The sequence below is a fragment of the Lepidochelys olivacea genome (assembly GCF_965140295.1).
Source record: "Lepidochelys olivacea isolate rLepOli2 genome assembly, chromosome: 2".
In the NCBI taxonomy this organism is placed as follows: domain Eukaryota; kingdom Metazoa; phylum Chordata; order Testudines; family Cheloniidae; genus Lepidochelys; species Lepidochelys olivacea.
In genome coordinates, this window is record NC_140412.1 from 157006298 (window position 1) to 157027343 (window position 21046).

Genomic DNA, 21046 nt, shown 5'->3' on the forward strand with positions numbered 1-21046 from the left:
TTATTAGGAACTGAGGAACTTTTTGGTAAGATCCTGTACGCACAAGATCACCTTCTAAATTTAAGTGCAACCCAGGATCTACCCCGCCTCTTCCCGGAAGCCCCACCCCACTCACTCCATCCTCCCCTCTCTCCATCACCCGCTCTCTCCCACCTTCACTCACTTTCACCGAGCTGGGGCAGGGAGTTGGGGTTCAGGATGGGGTGAGGGCTCTGGGCTGAGCCTGGGCCAGGGGGTTGGCATGCAGGAGGGGGTGAAAGGTGTAAGCTCTGGGAGGGAGTTTGGGTGCAGGAGGGGGGTCTGGGCTGTGGCAGAGTGTTGGGGTGCAGGAGGGGGCATGGGGTGTTGGGAGGGGGCTCAGGGCTGGGGTGCAGGCTCCCAAGTGACACTTACCTCGGGCGGCTCTCAATCGGTGGCACAGCGGAGCTAAGGCAGGCGCCCTGCCTGCCCCAACGTCATGCCGCTCACCTCCTGTGGGGGTGGCACATGACTCCACGCACTGCCCTTCTCTGCATGCACCGGTCCCGCAGCTCCCATTGGGCACAGTTTCCTGTTCCTGGCCAATGGGAGCTGCGGGGATGGTGCTTACAGGAAGGAGGAGCACGCTGAGACCCTTGCCATCCTGCCGCCAGGGCTGCGGGAGTGTGCTGGCCGCTTCTGGGAGCGGCGTAGGGCTGGGGCAGACAGGGAGTCTGCCTTAGCGGCAACCCCGCTACACCACCAGACTTGTAGCAGCAGAGATCACGATCGACTGGGAGAGTCTTCAGGATCGACCAGTTGATCGTGATTGACCCGTTGGTGACCACTGCTGTACAGGAAGAATGGGCTTCATCTAAACCAAAATGGAACCAGATTGTTGACGTGTAAAATAAAAAAGGTTGTGGAGGAGTTTTTAAAAGAAGGGCTGGGGGAAAGTTGACAGGTGCAGAGAAGTACACGGTTCAGCTAGAGACATCCCTCAGGAGACAATTTATTAAAAGAATACTCTCTACCTTAGTAAAGAGGCGAGGACAGAATTCAATCAAGTTGAGAAACAGTCAAACAAAAAATAGTGTCTATTCAATTACATCACATGAAGGCACACAACTCAATATTGACAAATTTTATAAGTGCTTGTACACAAATGCTGTAAGTCTAAATACTAAGATGGATGAACTTGAAGGCCTGGAATTAAATGATGATACTGATACAACAGGCATCACAGAAACTTGGTGAAACAATAATCATCACTGGAACATGATAATATCAGGGTACAAAATATATAGGAATAACTCAGTGGGTCATGCTGGTGGGGGAGTGGCACTATGTGAATGAAAGCACAAACTCGAATATAATAAAAATCTTAAATGAATCCAACTGTACCACAGAATCTCTATGGATAGAAATTCCATGATTTAATAGTAAGCGTTGCCCTCCTGGGGGAATTCTGTGCCACTATGCATGCACAGACTTCATGTCCCCCCATAGGTGCTGGAACTAGGGGTGATACCACAAACCCCTGGCTTGAATTAGTAACAACTCAAATACACTTCTACCCCGATATAACATGGTCCTCGGGAGCCAAAAAATCTTACCGCGTTATAGGTGAAACCGCATTATATCGAACTTGCTTTGGCCCCCCTGCTCCTTGTCCCCCGACACCCCCTCTAGAGACCCTCCCGTCCGTAATCACCCCCAGGACTCCACCCTCTACCCAATCCCCCTGCTCCCTGTCCCCTGACTGCACTCACCGGCAGCAGCGGGAAGCGGAGCAATGCTTTACCGCATTATATCCAAACTCATGTTATATCGGGTCACGTTATATCGGGGTAGAGGTGTACATGGTTTCTGCCTTTAACACCCCCACTACACAAATTGTTTCAACACCTCTGTGTCCACTGTAGATTTTTTTTTTCCTCCACAGAATGTAGATTCTATTGAGAGGTGCTGGAATTACATATGCAGGGGCTGCTGTGGCACCAGAAGAGAGGGCAGCCAGCCATCAGCGAGGAAAGGGGAGAGGCCACATTACTCACAGCGGGCCCAGGTGAAGAGGCATGGGGCACAAAGGGTTGCTGGAGGGTCACAGACTGGGGGTCAGAAGGGCTAGGGAGGACAGACTGGGGCACAGGCTCAGGTGCTAGTGAGGTGACAGCTTTGAGCCAGAGGTTGAATGGGAGGGGAGCTGCAGGGCCACACAAGGGATGTGGGGGGTGCAGGGACGAACAGAGACAGGGGCATATGTGCCTGACTTATGAGAGAGAGGCTAAGGGTCACAGCCAGAGTCTGCATTAGGGAGGCTCCCCAACTCCCTAACAATCAATCCCCCCCGCATACACACACACCCCAAAAAAGCCCTGTACCATACTCCTCCCACCCATACCCAACAACCCTCCAGGGTCACTCCCAGTGTCTTTCCCTCTTCCTCAGCTTCTCCATTACTCCTGCCTCCCCCAAGCCTTTGCACTGCTTCTGAGGGATGCAGGAAATAGGTTTCTGTATTGTAGTTTAAATTACTCAAAGTTCTGTATTAATTTGCCTAGTAAAGAATCTATTTCTAAAAAAAAAAAAAAAAATTACTGAATCTTTTTTTTTGGTCTGCATTGTTACAGACATACTTGCTGACACGTATTTTGAAATAAATTATAAAAATAAGTGAAACTGGCATGATTATATTATGTTATTTTGACAAATAAAATATGCAGAATTTTGCAGAATTTTTAATTTTTTGGCACAGAATTCTCCCAGGAGAATAGTAATATACTACTATAGCAATGCACTACTGACCACCTGACCAAGATGGTGATGGCAACTGAAATGCTGAAGGAGATCAGAGGCTACAAAAACAAACAACTATAATAATAATGGGGGATTTTAACTATTCCTGACTGGGTACACGTCACCTCAGGACAGGATGCAGAAATAAATCTTCTAGACACAACTGGCACCTTCTTGGAGCAGCTAGTCCTGGAACCCACAACGGGAGAGGCAATTCTTGATTTAGTCTTAAGTAAAACACAGAACCTGGACCAAGAGGTGAATATATCTGAGCTGATCAGTAATAGCGACCATGACCATAATGTAATTACATTTAACATCCTTGTAGGGGGGAATGGCTATTAGCCAAGATGGTCAGGGACACAACCCCATGCTCTTGGTGTTCCTAAAACTCTGACAGCCAGAAGCTGGGACTGGACGGCAGGGAATAGATCACTTGATAACTACACTGTTCTATTCATTCCCTCTAACGTATCTGGCACTGGCCACTGTTAGAAGACAGGATACTGGGCTAGACTGACCATTGGTCTGACCCAGTGTGTCTCTTCTTATGTTCTTGGCAACAGTCCAGACTGGGAGCTAACTAAATAGTTTTAATGGTTGGTTAGATGAGAAATTCTCTCTATTATTTGGCTGTTCTGTGTTAGAATTCAGTATGTGGAAGCAGGAAAGTTGCAGGGCTATTTGATAAATTGTATGGCATAGCCCCTGCTGGCTATCTTCATCAGTCCAAAGAGGAAGTGGGTTATTGGAGCTAACAAGCAAATAACTCCCCCCACTCAAAAAACAAACAAATAAATAAAACCACCAACTGTAACACAGGAGTTTTTAATCCCAGAACGTGCATCTTCTCAGGCAGATAAGCAGAGGATTCAGATGTTCTTGTTGCTAGTGGAAAGCTGTCCAGAGAAGTTGTCTGGATTTTCCTCTGCAACTCTACTTCAGCATCCCTTGAAAAATTTTGAATCACATCTGCATGATCTAGATGAAAAGAAGCCATAAAAAGACAGCCTGCTTCTGAAAGATTTCTTATATTTCTTCATCTGTTTGTAGTTGAAGGAAGCATCTCTTTGATATTGCCTTTGGCTGCAAGGACTGCTTTTGCCCATAGCTTCTCTTAAAAGCTTATTCTGATGAAGCTATCAAATGTTCAGCTTGGATGTTTACCTTCTACTTCTGGAAAGAATTATCTTGCTACAGTACTGAAAGCCACAGCCTACCTGCAAATCTGAAGGAGTCCCAGTATGCATCTGGGACAAGGTCGCTGCCAGGGAGATCTTATGAAGAGTCAATTTTATACCTTCGGCCTGATGGGTTAAGTCTTCTTAAAGGGAGACTATCCAGACTGATATCAGAGTAATAGAAGCTGCCTTTAGTTGCACCATAAAACAGACTCTATCCTGTTGTCCATGAGTTGTGATGCAGTCAGATTTTGATTTAGACATTACATAGATTTTGTTTAGCTGCCTTCAGAGTCTAATATTTGTTTGCTCTCACTGTGACTTGACAATGTTCTCCAGTCAGATGGAGAGAGTTAAAAAGTTCTCTTGGAAGCAGAAGGAAAGTGGATTTTATTTGTTTTGCTTTTTCCTTCACCTTCCTCTGAGGCATCTAGAAGGTTCTTTATTAATATCTAAGGTAGTCAGCACTGATGTACTCAAACTCAAATCAGTCCAGGAGAAAGAGCTTTTCCTGGATCCCTTACTCTTCTTCAGAATTGTTAACAGAGCTCATCCTTCTCTCCTCCCAATGAGGAAGTAGGAGAATTTGCCTTTACCATCCTTTTTATTACATGTACTTTAGTTCTCCCTTGTGAAGAGAGACAGATCCTTTAGCAGCTTCTTCCTTACTCTTAAATTTGACTGATTTGATCTGGAATGAGGGGCCATGAAGAGCTGGCAACTCATAGCTCCTGGCTTGAATCGTCCTACTTTTTGTCTTCCTTATGGCTTCTCACTGGAACTGATCTTTGGTGAGGGCGTATTTTGGCCTTCGGTTTAGTGGGATTCCTCTCCTCACTGAAGTTGTTTATTCATTTTAGGTGTGGTATAAAAATATGCCCTGAGTGGAAGTACTCAGAGAGATACTCCCAGAGATAGTTCAGGCACCAATCTTCTCAAGGTCAGCTGTTCAACTGGGAAAATAATGACCCAATTCCACCTCAGCAGGCCTGGCTTGAGAATATGGTCTGTTTAAGGAGAGCAGAGGTGTGGCTGGAAAAGCCAAAAGAGGAAGCTGGAAATGCAGTATTGACTAATAGGAGCCACTCCTGCAGATGAGTGGTACTACTAAAGAAAAGCACTAATCCCAAGGGGAGGGTGGGGGGGTGAGCATTGGCAGCTAAGATAGACACCCCAGGATCAGAGCAGTGGAGTCTGAGGTAGGGGTTACAAGTGGTAGATCCCATGGAGAGGGTGGCCCTATTGTTTTTCCTGATGCAGGAGGAACTTAGGGCCCTCACAGAGTTGGGATCCACAGAGCTGCTGGAGCCACCTGGTTAATTATACCTTCCCAAATGATCACAGCAAGCACCTTTTCTCCTTCACCATCTTGATAGGCTGATAATGACACAGGGGAAGAAGAGGCTACAGCATACTGTGGAGCAAGAACAGGACTCAGGATAGGCTAAAACTTTCTGCAATATCAAAAGGAGTTAGGCCTCTCTGAAGGAGGAAGAGGCACAAAAATTCAGAGCCAAAAATATCAAATTCAGTGGGATTTTTTTCCTTATGCTCTGTATTTAGGAAAGCATGTGGTCTAGAAACCCATTACTGCTACCAGGCAGCAAACTGAGTTGAAGCAGTTTCCTAAAGGGAAATCCTAAGCCCCATCCTGCAGCTGAGAAATCTGATTCTGACTATTCAATTGCAGAGCAGAGGAAAACCCCTCTACAGAAATGGAGGCTGTATGAGAGAAGAACAAGAGTGCTTTTTATATCCAGAGAAAAATCCTACAGTTTCTCTAATGTCAGGAGTATATCAGAGGGACTCCTTGTCAATGAAAGGGGCAGGGGAAAAAAGGCTAGATACAATTATTTTCTGGGTAAGATGGAATCAAGGGGTAGCATGCAAGATGAAAAAAAGCAGAGTGGAAGGAGATTGCTGTAGCCAACTCACTAAAATGTCAGTTGGGAAACTAGTGCAAGTAGTAAAAGAACCTTAAAGATTAACAGTCTCAGGGTATTGGAAGTCATAGGTTCAAAGGGAGACTGGCAAAGGAACCACAAACCAGGCAGAGGCTTGATGCGGAAACACTATGACTAACCTGAGGCTGGACAAGACCAGATGAACAGAGAATTTACCACTGATGGGTACAGACCTTCTTTGTCAAGTTTTGCTTGAAGAAAATTAAGAATATAAATAATGAGACAGCAGATTATATGCTTTTAAGATTCCCCCCCCCCCATATTTTGTAACAAATGACAGAAATGGCAACTATCAGACTGCAGGAGTGTCAGTTACTTTAGAAACTTAAGAGTTAACCTCATGTATTACGCTGGCAATGCCAGCATTTTAAGATAAGACTGAAAGACATTCTCCACCTAGCCTTATTGGGAAAGGATATACGGGGAAAATGAAAGTAACCACAGACTGCATACCACATCTGTAACCTAGGCCCTCCCTCTGAGACCACAGAAAGAAACTCCTAGGATATTGATTTTGTCCATCACCTTGTTATGGAGAGGGAAAACTGAAAAAAACCAAACCATCACATCATGGACTCTCTAAGGTAATTGTGTCACCTGCGCATCCTTAAAAGCAGCTGCAAAAAGTTTGTCATTTGAGAACAGTAGCAAACTGTCTAACGTGGAGGGATGTCCTCCATCTAGACACCAGGTTCTGGATACTAGAGGAAGAAGACTTCCCTCCCCTGATAAGATTATATTGTGACACAGACCATCTGCGATATGTTCGGCCTCAAAAGAAAGATTTCTCTGCTCCCAGGAGAAGAGGGGACTAGAATTCTAACCCAGAAACCTTGCATTAGTTCAGAAAAATCAAGGCAAACAATTGAAGAGTAGCTGCTCAGCACCAGTTTCCAAACAGCAGTAGCACTTTCTTTACAAACCTGTGTTCTAACAGTATGCATTCTTTTCTTTCAAAAGACCACTGCCCCTCAACTATTCTGTAACTCAAACAAGTCCTCTTAAGCAGGGAGACTAATATCTGCAGTTAACCCTGCACAAGTCAGTTTTCTAGAAAGAGAGATTTGATATTATCCCCAGTTGAAACATTAGCCACAGTCTCTGGAGAAAATACAAAATATTCCTATTTCATTCGAAGATTTCAAGATGCTTTGCTAAGGTGAGTGTTGTTATCCTCATGTCAAAGATGGAATGAACTGAAGCACAGAAAAGTTAAGTTACTTATCGAGGGTTACAATGTGCCAGTGGCTGTATTGGGCCTAAAACCAGATCTCCTGATAGCTAATTATGTTCTAACCACTAGACAACACTGCCTCCCAAACATTAGTTACAAAATACTCCCACAAGATCCCCATTTTACAGACTGGAAAACTGACACAGACTAACGCCCAGATTTTTAAAGGGATTTAGGCATTGCAGCACTGAGCATTGCAACACCTAACTGATTTAGGAGCTTAAAGTCTCATTTTCAAAAGTGGTACAGGCACTAACGAGGCTAAGCGTCTTCATCACTTTTGAAAATGAGACAGGCATTGCAATGCTGAGCACCACTAAGCTTGAACACCACTAAAAATTTGGGCCGAAGTAGTGCAAGCAAGGTTACATAATAAATTAGTGGAAGAACAAGGACTAGAACCTACAGGATTCCTCAGACCCTCTAAATCTACTGGAATGGACAGTTTGACTCCTGAGAACAAGAAAAGCAGGTAGGCTCACTGGTGGCAGGTTGAGCAGCCTGTAAGAAGAACAATTAATAGTCTTCTTTTTTTTCTCCTGTTTCTCCACTTTTTCAGCTATTGTATGCTAATTTTACTCCAAGTTTCTTTGTCCAAAAGGAACAGGAGAGTGTTACTGAGATTATTCTGTGACAAGGCAGAGCAAAATTAGATAATTTAGGAGAGACAAGATGGGACTTGGAGCGCCAAACTATCTTTAATGAAACAGCTACTACTGAATCTCAGTACGACATCATGAATCCCACCCCCATATTCTAGACTGAATAAGAGTGGTATAAATTTGTAATTAAAAAATTGGAAGTTAAGGTCTAGAAGGGGGACAGTATTTGGAGGGGAAATAGGCAATCACAGGACATCTAGAATCTTTTAAAAAGGCAAAGGAGTGCTGGCTCAAGGCTTTTCAATACTTTTAAGGATGAATTCCCAACTCTTGACCTTTTTCTTCAACATATACAAGAAACGGATAAGAGATATTTGAGTAAACATCAATGTAATAAAACTTATTCACTTAACATATTTTCTACATGAGAAAAAATGGTAAGAAAAAAAATTTATTTGCTTTCCAATTTTGACAAAGTCAAAGCACCACAATTTGGGGTAAATGAAACAAACAAACATACATTTCTGGCTTATGTGGAAGCCTTATCAAAGCAAAACTATTTTGAAACATGTACAATATGGAAACTAGACAGATCTGTTGTTAAATTAAGCCTTTTATCAGCAAAGGCAAAATATAAATATTCTAATATTCTAAATATTCTTGAGAATATTCTAATATTGAGAATATTCTAATAGTTCTTACCTGGCAAAGAAGAGTTTATACAACCCCAAACTTCTCCCTGAAAAATAAAATGAAATTAAACAAAAGTCTTTATTTATGATAGATTAAAAGCTTTTAAATATAGAAGATGATTTAGCACTGATACAAAAAAAGTGTCAATACCTCTGTAAGATAATTGATCTCATGGAAGAACTCTGCCTCCTTCTCAAAAAAACCACAAAAATCAGAGACAAATGTCATCAGGTGTTTATTGTCAAGAAAAGGATGATGGGACCTAAAAGGACTCCTCTCACTCTACTGTATTTTAATTAAAAATGAGATTTTGGGGGTTTCTTTTTTGCAGATGCAGAACATACTTTAGACAATGGCAAAAACTGAAAGCTATGGGTGTTTCTACATCCTGGAAGATGTAAAAGTGTGCATGTAGTAGACAACTCTGTCAAACAGTTACTGTAAGTAACTTCCCTTTCTCCTTCAAGGTACCCTCTGCATATTTCCAGCTGTGGAAATATAGCAAGCAGTACTACCACTTGGAAAAAGTGGGCTGAAAGTGTCATAGTGCTAAAAAGTTCAGAATTCAAACCAAGATGATGTATCATGGGGGTTACAGTTGTACATAAAGTTATTTGTTTTACCTCTTTCCTTTAAAGAAAAAAAAACACTAAGGAATTACATGTAAAGAGTAACATTAAAAGGAAGATATTTAAGATGCAAAGTCAAGTAGTTGAAAGTTCGGAATTGTCAGACTTATGGCTGCCCGGGCTGTGTTTTGTTTGTTTGGGGGGGTTTTGGTGGGTGAGAAAGAGAGAAGGATTCTATCATATATCCTCAACTCAAGATGGTTTCTAAACTTTTCCCCAAAGTTCCTATTACTTTATCCTTTAAGCTCTCACCCTTAATCCTTTCCATGTAGGTTACAATAATCTATTTTGTATTGGATAAGTATATTTGTCTTTTATACCATCCAAGACCCATCTGTTCAAGGTGACCTTTTGCCACTCGCTGTAAAAATGGCATAAACAGTCTCCAGATATTAGGGGAACCGAATTCAAGGTTGGTTTGCTACTCTCAAACTTCATGTCACACCTGCGGATTAACAGAAGGTAAGGTAGTAGTGGAGGATGAATTCTCTTCTCTCTTCTTAGATTTACAGGGACGTCTTTTATATTGCTGCTGAGAAGCAAAGGATTGTTGTTGCTGCTGATAGCGTTGCCTCCCTCTGTTAACATACAAAGATGAAGAATAATTTGGATAATATTGTCTTTAGATATCAAATGCAGGCACAGGAATTATTCTCTTGAAAGGTGCAAGAGACCCAGAGATCCATCAGTTAATCTTGTGTCTCATTTTCGCTAATACTTCATCCATTTTACAACTAAAAAGTCGAACACCTTCAAATAGAAGGTCTTCAATCTTCATCTTTGTTTCGCGAGGAAGAGAGAAGGAATATATCACTGCAGCTATCAGTCTTGAATATGCACCAGAGACATCAAAGGACACACACAGCACGTGCCTAGAAACATTCTGACCCTCCTTATTAAGGGCATAAGTCAGTCTGCAGCACTCAAGAATATTCTTGGTAAAGATTGAAATCTTGTCCCACAGGTGAAACTGGTACCTCACCATGACAGCTAGGTAGTTAGCTACCCTCAGGTTTAAAGAAGATGAAAAGAATAGTTTCCCCCGGAATCTATTTCCCCCCCCTCCCATCTCTGTCATTGGGAGAAGAATATAAATATTCCATTCTTATCGCTACGTCACTGCAGCCACCAACAGAGAATTAGGGGAAAGATGTACATGGAAACAAGAAAACCCTTCATACAGAATCTGATAAAACTTACCTGCTTTTTTTGCATTTCGTTGACAGAAACCCTTCAGAAGAAGCAGAAAAACTTTGTAGAGGTATTCCCCAGGATGACAGAAAGAGGATGAGTTTCCTTCAGTGAAACAGAAGGCAATTTTGAAGTAGAAACCTTCTACTGACCAACTCTTTGAATTGAATAGCATCCTCAGGAGGTGAGGTATCTGAGGCTATGCCACCATTTTCATCTAGAGAGGAGTTGCCTGCAGGTTCCTGGTCCTGATGCACAATATGGATTTGTGAAGATGCATTATCTTCCTTGGCATATAAGATGTCTTGGATCAGTGTAGGGACTAACTCTTGGTACTGGATTCATTGGCATAGGATCTGAGTGTCTTGGATCAGTGGAAACATCCCTGCTTCAATGTGGAACCGAGATTGTAGCTCTCGAAGGAGGCTGATACGGAAAACTTGGAGTTGACTGGTATGGACAAAGCACCCAGGGAGGCACTTGCCACTCCTGTCAATTTGTCTAGTCCAGTACAGTCATAGTTATGGGATACATGTATTCATGAGAACCCAAAAGAATGGCATTGAGGTTGAGGATCCAAACAAACAGTTGGATCCAAGTCTTCCTCTGAATGCGATCCAAGCTCAGATCAGACTATGAAATAACTGAGGGTATCACTGAGGTAGATAAATATCCCATACCTACCCGCTAGTGGCTCTTGAGACAACACACCTTGAAAATCTCACATATCCAAGACTGAATATTGCTCATCTTGCATTTTGGACCTCAGCACAGTTTCACCAAGATGGTTGTGGCTGCCTGTGGTCGGAGAGAAAACTACACTAAAACTTTAAGTGGAGACTGAAGTATTGTGGTGGAGCTCCATAGTATTTCAGAAGGTAAAAAAATTGAAAGCTATGGGAATTTTCACATACTGTGTGCTACAAGCTCAAGGGCTCAGATTTGGAGTCCTCTGAACAGGGTTTCTTTAAACAAAATGGTAATATTACAGTTCACTAAATGGGATAATTAAGTACATAATGGTTACCCTTAAATGATTTCATTAACATTAGCACGAAGTCACTGCATTTAGTGCTTTTTAAGCAAACACTAGAAAAAAATTGACCATTTCTGTAATACATCATATCAACTGAGTATTACGGCATCAAAGGAAGATTCCATAGAAGCAGAGGTGTATATGCTAGCAGGTCAGGATGCTGGGATAAACAATGAAGTGAAGAAATGCTGAACATGTGCCTCTCAAAAGATATGTAAAAAAGTACTACTCACCAGCAGTGAAACAATAGCCAATTCTGGCAGGAAAAAACTGTTTGTGATGTTTCTTTTTTAATACAGTACTTACACAGGTATATAAGAAGCACTTATCACCTTGCTAACATAGTCAAGATCAATTCCCTCTACTCAGCCCTCCTCCATCATCAGCCTCCCTCTCTAAATCAAAGCAGACTAGAAGCCAGCAAAAGGAGATATTGCTGCCATTAGGGGAAAAAGCTGGCTTCTGGCACTGCTACTAGTCACCAGATCACTGATGAAAGGTATTTCCCTTTCTTTCCCTAAAAGATAACTGAGTTTATTGTGATTACTGCACTGTTTGTGACTACTGCATTGAACCCAATTCTCTAAGGTATTCCAAGTGGCCTCCCAGTCTGCCAGTGTCTGCATTCCACATTCTCTAATGAGTTGCTAGAATGCCTCCTCTATCCTACCATCTGAGAGATTTGGAGAGGAAATTTCATATATTCATGTTCCAGCAAGCAGAAGACTATACTGGAACACATTTTGTATGTCTTTTGTCTAATATTATCAACAGAGTACTCATGAAAATTTGATAGCAAATAAAAAAAACGACGGGGGGTGTGGAAGGCAATGTCTGAAAATAATAAGCATGGAGTTAAACTAAAACTGTTAAACTTTTTAAACAGAAAGATACCTAGATTGCTTTCTCTTTATCAAAGCACAATTAAAGATATGAAATACATGGTTGTGGAGCACAATCACACTTTTAAACGATTACTATTTCATGAAAGTATATTCCATTCAGTACTTCCCTCCCACATTTGCCCCAAAAATTGCTAGAGACCCTCCCTTTTTTCATTCAGTTGTCCCCAAAACATAGAAACTCCCCATCCCTGACTCTATATCACTCTTGAAAACACTTTCTTCCATGACATCAATATACCCTAGTTGCCAACTCTGAGAAGCATTAACTCTGTAACATAACTAAATTTAAAATAAAAAGCAAAGTTATCAACACAACGCTATCACCAACTTGCAATCTGGCCAGGAACAGCGAACCACAGCCCCTGGGAGTTGCGTGCAGCCGTGCCTATGGATGGTCAATGTAAACAAACTGTCTCACAGGCTGCCAACGGATTACCCTGATGGGCCACGTTTGGACCACAGGTTGCCCACCACTGACTTACACCATCAGTTTTCAAACAGTGATCTGTGGACCACCACTGATCTGAAAGACTTAACTAATGATTCACAAAAATAAAACGTTTAAAATCATGCCTTTGTGGATTGGGAGGGGAGGCAGTCCATGAGAGGGAGCACTGTAACAAAGTGATCCATGGAACATTAGAACTAAAGAATAACTAGGCCTATACACTGTACATTTAGACAGCAAACTCTTTTGGGCAAGGACTTGGTCTTCACTAGTCTATCAAAAGCCTAGCACATTGCTGACACTATATAAAGTAATAAAAACTGATCAGTAAAGAAAGAAAATTAGAATTTTGTATTGGAATTTTCAAGCAAAACTGTTGCTTTTCTAAGGCAGAAGGGCTTTTGGATTCATTAATCTGAATATTATTTAATAATTATTTTTATAGTAATATAACTGAACCAGCAGTTAGATACAATCCACTCTATAATTTTCTAGTAATTAACGGGAGAACTTTTAGATAGCTCATTCAGATATCCATAATTTTACTTAACCAATAAAAAGATTGCTCCAGATTCTCAGCTATGACTGAGGAGCAGTTAGAACAGCTATAGAGTTTACCTTTGCACTATCCCAATGCTGGATAGGCTGTGTGCCAGGCTTTTCCCCTAGTGAAAATTAAAATAACCTGAAGGCTGCTCTAAATTATGCTGGCTGCCAACAATTCCAAAGAGAGTAATAGCAGCCACATTGCACCAGACCATCTGGCCCAGCATATACAAATCTACCCTCAACATAAGGCAGATCTTAACCTTCACTATCTCTCATAACTTCTATGAACCCAGGACATTTAACAAGATTGTCAACTCTCTGATTGCATCATAAGTCTTGCAATATTAGGTCTTTTCTTAAAAACCTAGCTCCCAGAGTCAAGTGATTAAATGACAATCTCATCTTTCATTTTAAAAAGTTTTCTAGACCTCACACTTTGGGAGGAAAAGCTTGAAAACAAACCCTAAAGGATCAAAACCCAAATAAAATGAACCCAAAATTTATTATATTTAAATTTCAATTTTTAAGCCAAATTTCATGATTTTTGAGACTTCACTCATGGCTTTTGAATGTTTAAAATTGTCGATACTGATTCAGCAGTTTTATCAAAAACAGTCAAGGCTTACCATTGACTCTGGGCAATATTCTGGTGCCCGCTGCAGCAAATGTTTCAAACGGGAATCACTTTTAGAGGATAAAATCTGTTACAAAGAAGATCAGAAGATAACACATTTTTAAAATATCAGAACTAATTAGGAAAAAAAAGTATAAGTATACATTCAAGCTCATTTGACTTCTTTTTTAAATTTTGTTTTCCTAAATTCACAGTTTGGTTTTATTTAATTAGTAAGTTTTTGTGATAACTTTCATTACCAGTAAATTTGTGTAGAAACGTACATAACACATTCATATATAAAGAAAGTTTACTTATAATTTGAGTTTACTGGACAATCTTTCAGACATACAGCACTTGTTTTTGGAGAGGGAAATAAATTTTCTTCTTGTTTCTAAAAATGGAATATATATTCTCCTAATCAGGAACTCTTGGTCCATTCAACAGCATGAGATTGATAGTAAAAACCACAGGTTAGACTGTAGCAAAAGTTATAATATGGAGATCTTTGGGGACTCAGAGAAACAAAGCTGCTAGGACCTAATTTCATGCTTCCTCGCTACAAGACATTTTATAAATACACTCCAGCTAACTTGTGACTGAAAACAAGGAATTACTTTACTGCAGTTCCACTTCTCTAAATGTATCATTTGACTGGATTCCTACCCTTTGGTAAGGAGTGCCTGAAATTCATGTAGCCTTCAAAGATTTTTTGGCCCTCGGAAGCATAGGCAAGCCAGTCTCATTCTAAAACCAACTGCCAGTGCCTCAGTGCCCTTTAGAACAACCAATTTCAGCTCCTTGGTGACTGGAAAGTAGAGAGCTCCCCAAGTTATTGAGCAGAAAATGGACAGCTTCCCAAATTATATATGTAACAGATGCCCAATGAATATTTATGACAGTTTCATCCTGGGGGGGGGGGGAGGTTGTCACTAAAAATATTACTCCCATTTCCCTCAACCATGACAGTTGCAAGGTGAGAAGGAATCAAGGCAAATGATATCGTCAGACAAGTTACTTATCTTACAGTGACTGTGGTTCTTCAAGACATGTTGTCCACATGGATCCCACTCTGTGTGCAAGTGCCCAGAGATTCGATTCTTTTGGCAAGCAGTGTGCATTAGGGCCATTCCTATACCCTGGATGCCCTCATGCCTCTTCACCCTAAGACAAAGTGTGGAGCTGGCCCAACTGACTCTCAGTTCCTTTGCCAATACAGAATCCTGGTAGTACAGAACCCCATAATTGTGGGGAAGGAAGGTGGGTTATGGAATCCATGTGGACAACATATCGAAGAAACAGAAGTTCCAACAGAGAAGGCCCTCTGCTACTGCACACCCCACGTCCACCTCATGGCAGCAGTTTGTCCTTGTTGAAAACTGAGCCCTTGGAGAATACCTTCCTTCCCCCTCCCCTGCCATCCCTTTTGGCAATCACCTTTTTATTTTTGGAAGGCCTGGAAGCAAATTATCTCAGGCCACTCAGTCTTGGAGATTATTAACGTGGGGCACCACATTCAGCTTCATTCCCTTCCTACCCTCAAACCCTGTGTCTCCCATTTAGCAGCAACATCAGCTCATCATCCTTACATCCACAATCATTTTACCACTCTACAGTTGCTAGATTCCTCATGGGCCTTATTTATGCATTTCCCCCAGTCTAGGAGCCCCCTCTCTCCCAGGACCTAAATATCATGTTAGTGTGGTTAACGGGACATCCATTTAAGCCCCTAGCAATTTTTTCCTCTATACACATGAGCCACAGGTTGCCCATCATTGCTCTATACCATCTATGAAAATTACTTTTTCAGTAGCTATAAAAGCAGCTTGAAGGATAGTGGAGATTCGGGCCCTCATGACTGGTCCACCTTAAATGGTGTTCCTAAAGACAAAAGGGATCCTTAAACTTATTCCCAGATTTTCATTTAAATATTTATTTCACAAACCCCACTCCAACCTGGGGGCAGCCAAATTCCATACCCTTGATGTGATTAGGGCTTTTCCATATTACTTTGAGAGAGCAAAACCCCAGGCTGCTTGCTGAATTTGTAACGAGAGAAAGGTCAGGCAATATCCATCCAAAGACTATTTAACAGAGCATCTAAATTACATTATATCATGCAAGGAGTTGGCTAGATTAGATCCACCCATGTGGCTTAGAGCCTACTCCGCCAAGTCTCATGTAGCTTCTCTCAGAAGCATACCAATTTCAGAAATTTGCAGGGCAGCTAAGTTGGGATCAGTACAAACTTTTCCCCAGCACTGTTTCTTAGCTGAAGCCTCAAGATCTGATGCCTGCTTTGGCACAGACTGTCCTGAAATCATAATTTAAATAGCACTTCTTTAGCACCTACCTCCTGATTGGGATCACTGCTTGGTAGTCACCAGAATACATGTGTACAATATTTGAAGAAAGAATGGTTATTTATCCTCTGTGGTTCTTCCTCAGCAGCTCCAATTATATATATGTCTGGATTATAGTAATAGGTGGAGGGTCTTTATCTAGAGGAGCTTTGTGATCTGGCTTGCTTTCTCCTATGGGCTAGCAGGTAAACTTTCAAGGGATGGGGAATGTTTCTCAAATCTTTCAGAGACTAGAGGGCTTCATCAGTTCTTGTATACAAGAGCTTCAAATGGGAGGTCTTCAAGTGTTGTCTTGACGTCCTCTGATATTCCTGAAGATTGTACCAAGAAACCCAGATCATCAATGGAGGTGGCCACTGATCATGCTGCAGAGATATTTGAACTACCAATTCAGCTACAGCAGACTTTAGTTCCTCCTAATGTTATTGAAGGAGTTTCTCAAACTTTGATACCCTGTCCTAATTAAGATAATCATATTTTGACAGAAGCGCCTGTTAATTTATCGTGCTTATCTGCAGGCTTGACAAGAAGTAATTTTTCCAGAAAAATAAATTAATTTTTTATATCCTTGTCTTTTGGAGTAAATTTTGGGGGTCCCTGTTATCTGGACCTTTGATGCATTGCCACAGCTATCAGAGATCCAGGAACTGGGTGCACGTAAAGATATTCAAACCTACTTGAAAGGACTTGATCTATATTTTCAGAGATAGATGCACCAGATGCCAAAGTCTGATAATTTTTTTTGGGGGGGGGGGAAGAGGGGCTGACTCCCACAGTAATAAGTAAGTGGGCTGTAAAACTCTGGTCAAATTTCAGTTGCTGTGTTTAGTGTGAAGGTGCTGAGTGGTGTTGATGGCCACAGGAGGTCAGACTAGATGATCTGGTGGACTTAAACTGGTGGATCTTTCTGGACTTAAACTCTATGACTAAGTAAAATCAATTTATTCATGTCTGAATATTGGTGACATCATAGCAGAAAGAAGACTTATCAATCCATCACTAGCTTCATGTACTTAGCAGCTGACATCCCAGTGATCTGCCACATACCATCTCTCTCCAGTCATCCCCTACTACCACCATTCCTTCTATGTTAACTTGCTTTAGGGTATTTCCATCTCTGTGCCTGATGTGACCTAAGTTCATGCCTACTGATTTCTGACAACATGGTCTGCTTCTCTCCAATATTTCTTACACAAGCATTCATCTCCTTTGCCATCCAGGAGATATTCATGAGTCTTTGGCAACACCACATCCTAAATGCTTGAGTTTTCTTCTTGCCAGCAGCATTAATTTCCTGTGATTCACATCCATAAGTCACTATGGAAAAAATTAAGCTTCCTATAGCCCCATGTTAATTAGCATGTCCAGCCTTCTAGACATGAAGAAATGCAGAATGTTCAAAAGCTTATGTGATATTTCCTACATTAGCTCCAGGACTTCTAACTTATCTGCCATGAACAATTTTGAAATCATCAAACTGAGTGGAAGTAGACAAAACTATTCCCTCATCTGGTGAAGAAGGGAAGACTGCTGCTGGTCTCAAGTGCTCCTTCATTCCAGGCGCTCTTCCTGGTGTAGAGTCTGAGTCTGTGCCAGCTGTCACTCAAGCCACTTTACAAGGGGAGGGACATCTAACTCCGGGGGGGGGGGGGGCAGGAAAAGCAGGAGGAGGTAAAGGATAAACTAAGAAATCAGTGTGAATCACATCTGTAAGTTTGATGCTTCTTGGTCAAATTCTGACCTAAAATATGCACATGCACCTCCCACTGATTTCAATGTGAGTTTTTACATATATCAGAGGGAAGAATATAGCTTTAGAAGTTAAAATCTGTTCATTAAAACAACAGAACTATTACACAGACTACCAAGGTCTCTTGTGACATTCAGTATCTACATGTACCAAATATAAATATTCCCTGTGGGAGTGAAACCCTTATCAATTTCAGGTCCACTTTTCAAGTAACTGTTAAAATCTTGAATATACAAATACAGAAGTGAATCAATTTTCGTGCTACTGCCCAAGTTTAAAACAAGCTTACCTGTTCACAAACATCACGGCACATTAAGTTATCCTTTGCATGATAACAACATGACATACCTACAGGAAAAATGAAGAATTCCTTAGCATCAGTAAATAATTTAAATAGACACAGTGAATTTAACTACCTTTTTAATGTTCTATATAAGTTTTGAAAAGTAACTGTTTATGCTTTTCCACTCTGCAGTTCATCCATGTTCTTTAATGTTTAGAATTAAAATTCAGAACTCAAGAGATGCTATATATTGAACAGTCACAGAATGTTTACAATGCCTAAGGTGGTCCATCCAAGACAGGATTGAAGACTACTACCAAAACAGTGTAGGAAAGCTGTTCCTGAAGTGATTGTACACAGAGGATTTAGACCCCAGGGCTGATAACTTAACAGCTTTCACCAGAACTAAATTCACTAGGATATATACTTTAAAAATTTACAAAACTGCAAAAATCACATCAGAGTAGACAATTTTCTGTTTTAAATCCATTTGGCTTATTATTAAACTAGCACAAGAATAAATGCCAACATCCATTACATGTCAGATTTGATATATTTTAAGATACATACAGGATGGCTCCTATAAATCAAAAAGCCAGAGGATCAGTTTACAAATATGAGTTCTTTGATTGGCTTTATAATTTTATTCTGCTAGGTTTAGCTTCCTACTTTAGATCATACTGTTGGATCATATTAAAGAAGTTCTGTATTAAAATCACAAATGAGTTTGATTCCCCATAGTTTAAATTCCAGGGTATTACTAATTAAGAGGTCTCTCGGTTTTTGGTACTGTTTCTCTCCCTCTCTGTGTGAAACTTGCAAGCTGCTAATTGTGTTAGTACATTCTAAGACAGAGTCTGTTCTCAAAACAATTCTTTGTAACAACTACTCACACAGAGAGAGACTCAAAGCAATATTCTGTAACAACAGAAACAGCACCCAGAGACTCCCCGCCCTTTTGTTGTATTCATCTCGCTTTGTTAACAATTGTGATTAAAATAGAGATAGAGGATGTATGTGGATGGATGCTTGGTGTGGATAATAACTGAACAATCAGGGAGGTGCCAGCCTAAGAATCTAGTGTCCATCGGCTGAAAAAGGCATCTAGTGGAAATAACCAGAGGACCCCCGGAGGGCAGACTGGAATCCACCCAACAGCCTCAAGAATGGGAAAACCAAAGAACAAGATAACATCTGGCAGCACGGAGCAATCAAGAATGTGCCATCTGCTGATTGATTCAGCAACAACATGATGAAGCAATTCCCATAGACTGGCATAGGAAGAAATTTCTATAAAAATGGACTCTAGAAAGTGAGAACTTTGGGGTCTGATTCTGCAAACCAATTTCCAGGAGCGTCTGATGAGCATCTGACAAGGCCCTGCTCCCTCCTCATGTCTAGGCCGCCTGGCCAGTGGCTTGGCATGAGCAACTCTAAGGCTGGTACCTATGATAACAACCTTGCAGAACCCTGTGTGTGTGTGTGTGTATGAATGAATGTGTGAATAAATATGAAATTGAATGGAATGTTACAGCTATAACTAACTGCTTACTATGATTCTTTCTGTATTCACAGTAAATGTGGCATTTTGCCTTTTCCCCTTTAATAAGATCCTGCTGGTTTTTATTTTATTGGTATAACATACAGGATGGCTCCTATAAATCAAAAAGCCAGAGAATCCGTTTACAAATATGAGTTCTTTGATTGGCTTTATAATTTTATTCTGCTAGGTTTAGCTTCCTACTTTAGATCATATTATCAAATATAACTCACTGTGATCCAAAACTCACTGAAGTCAATGGGAATCTGCAGCAGTAGAAGAGAGTGTATATATATTATATTTTAAAAATTCCAAAACAAAACACTCCACTGCACATGCTTCTCCCCCGGAAAGAAGAGAAAACACATATGACAGATGTTAGTCATGTTGCTTAATGTGCTACTCCAAGTTGCTCAGATACTATGTTGATGAGTGCGAAACAGGAACCTATGCAGAACAGAATCCTAAGGGAGACCAGAGGTCAGACTGGGGGCTACAGTCAAGAGCCAACATATGGCTAGAAGCAGTGGGAGGGAAGGGAATTGAGGACAGACCACTATCTATATCAGGAGGCAAAGAAAGAATGGAGTATACTCTCTGAAGTAGTCTCAGAGGGAGAGCTAGCAGACTCATTCTGTGAACAGACTTTTTTAGCTAGGAAGAGATAACCTGATCTGATGATTCTATGTAGGCTTGTCAGCCTAGCACAGTAGACAGAGAGGCCACTGGGAGCTACGGGCGGCTGTGCCTGCAGAAGGTCGACGTAAACAGTCTCACGGCCCACCAGCAGATTACCCTGACAGGCTGTGTGCAGCCCATGGGCCGCAGGTTACCTACCACTGATATATACATATACACAAGTGGGTAAGAGTGTGCATGGAAGTGTGTCTCTAAGGGCTTGTCTACACTACCTGCCGGATCGGCAGGCAACGATCGATCCAGCGGGGGTCGATTTATCGCGTCTAGTATAGACCAGAATGAGGAGCACAAGCGGATTCGACCGGAGAGCATCAGCTGTTGACTTACCGCAATGAAGACACCGCGGTAAGCAGATCTAAGTACATCAACTTCAGCTACACTATTCACATAGCTGAAGTTGCATATCTTAAATCAACCCCACGCGGTAGTGTAGACAAGCCCTAAGCAACACAGAGGTTGCAAGCTGAAGCACTCAGAAGTCAGGAAATGCTGAAGTTAAGGCTGCAATTTTAACTGCCACTTTGCTGTGCTCTTTTTTACAAGATAATTTCTCCCTCGTGCAAAGTACAATTTGGGCAGTGCAATTAATGGAGCAGCAGTTCAATATTT

At 41.3% G+C, this 21046-nt stretch overlaps 1 protein-coding gene across 2 annotated transcripts in view; it reads right to left on the bottom strand.

Moving 5' to 3' along the window:
- The window catches only part of RECK (reversion inducing cysteine rich protein with kazal motifs), a 140059-nt gene that overhangs the window by 104697 nt on the left and 14316 nt on the right, over window positions 1-21046 (bottom strand). For both annotated transcript variants that reach the window (XM_084619925.1, XM_084619923.1), the window contains exons 2-4: window positions 18205-18263; window positions 13816-13890; window positions 8441-8477 (exon numbers count right to left, since the gene is read on the bottom strand). In XM_084619925.1, coding sequence (XP_084476051.1) covers window positions 8441-8477; window positions 13816-13890; window positions 18205-18263 — 171 coding nt within the window. The remainder of the gene's footprint in view (window positions 1-8440; window positions 8478-13815; window positions 13891-18204; window positions 18264-21046) is intronic.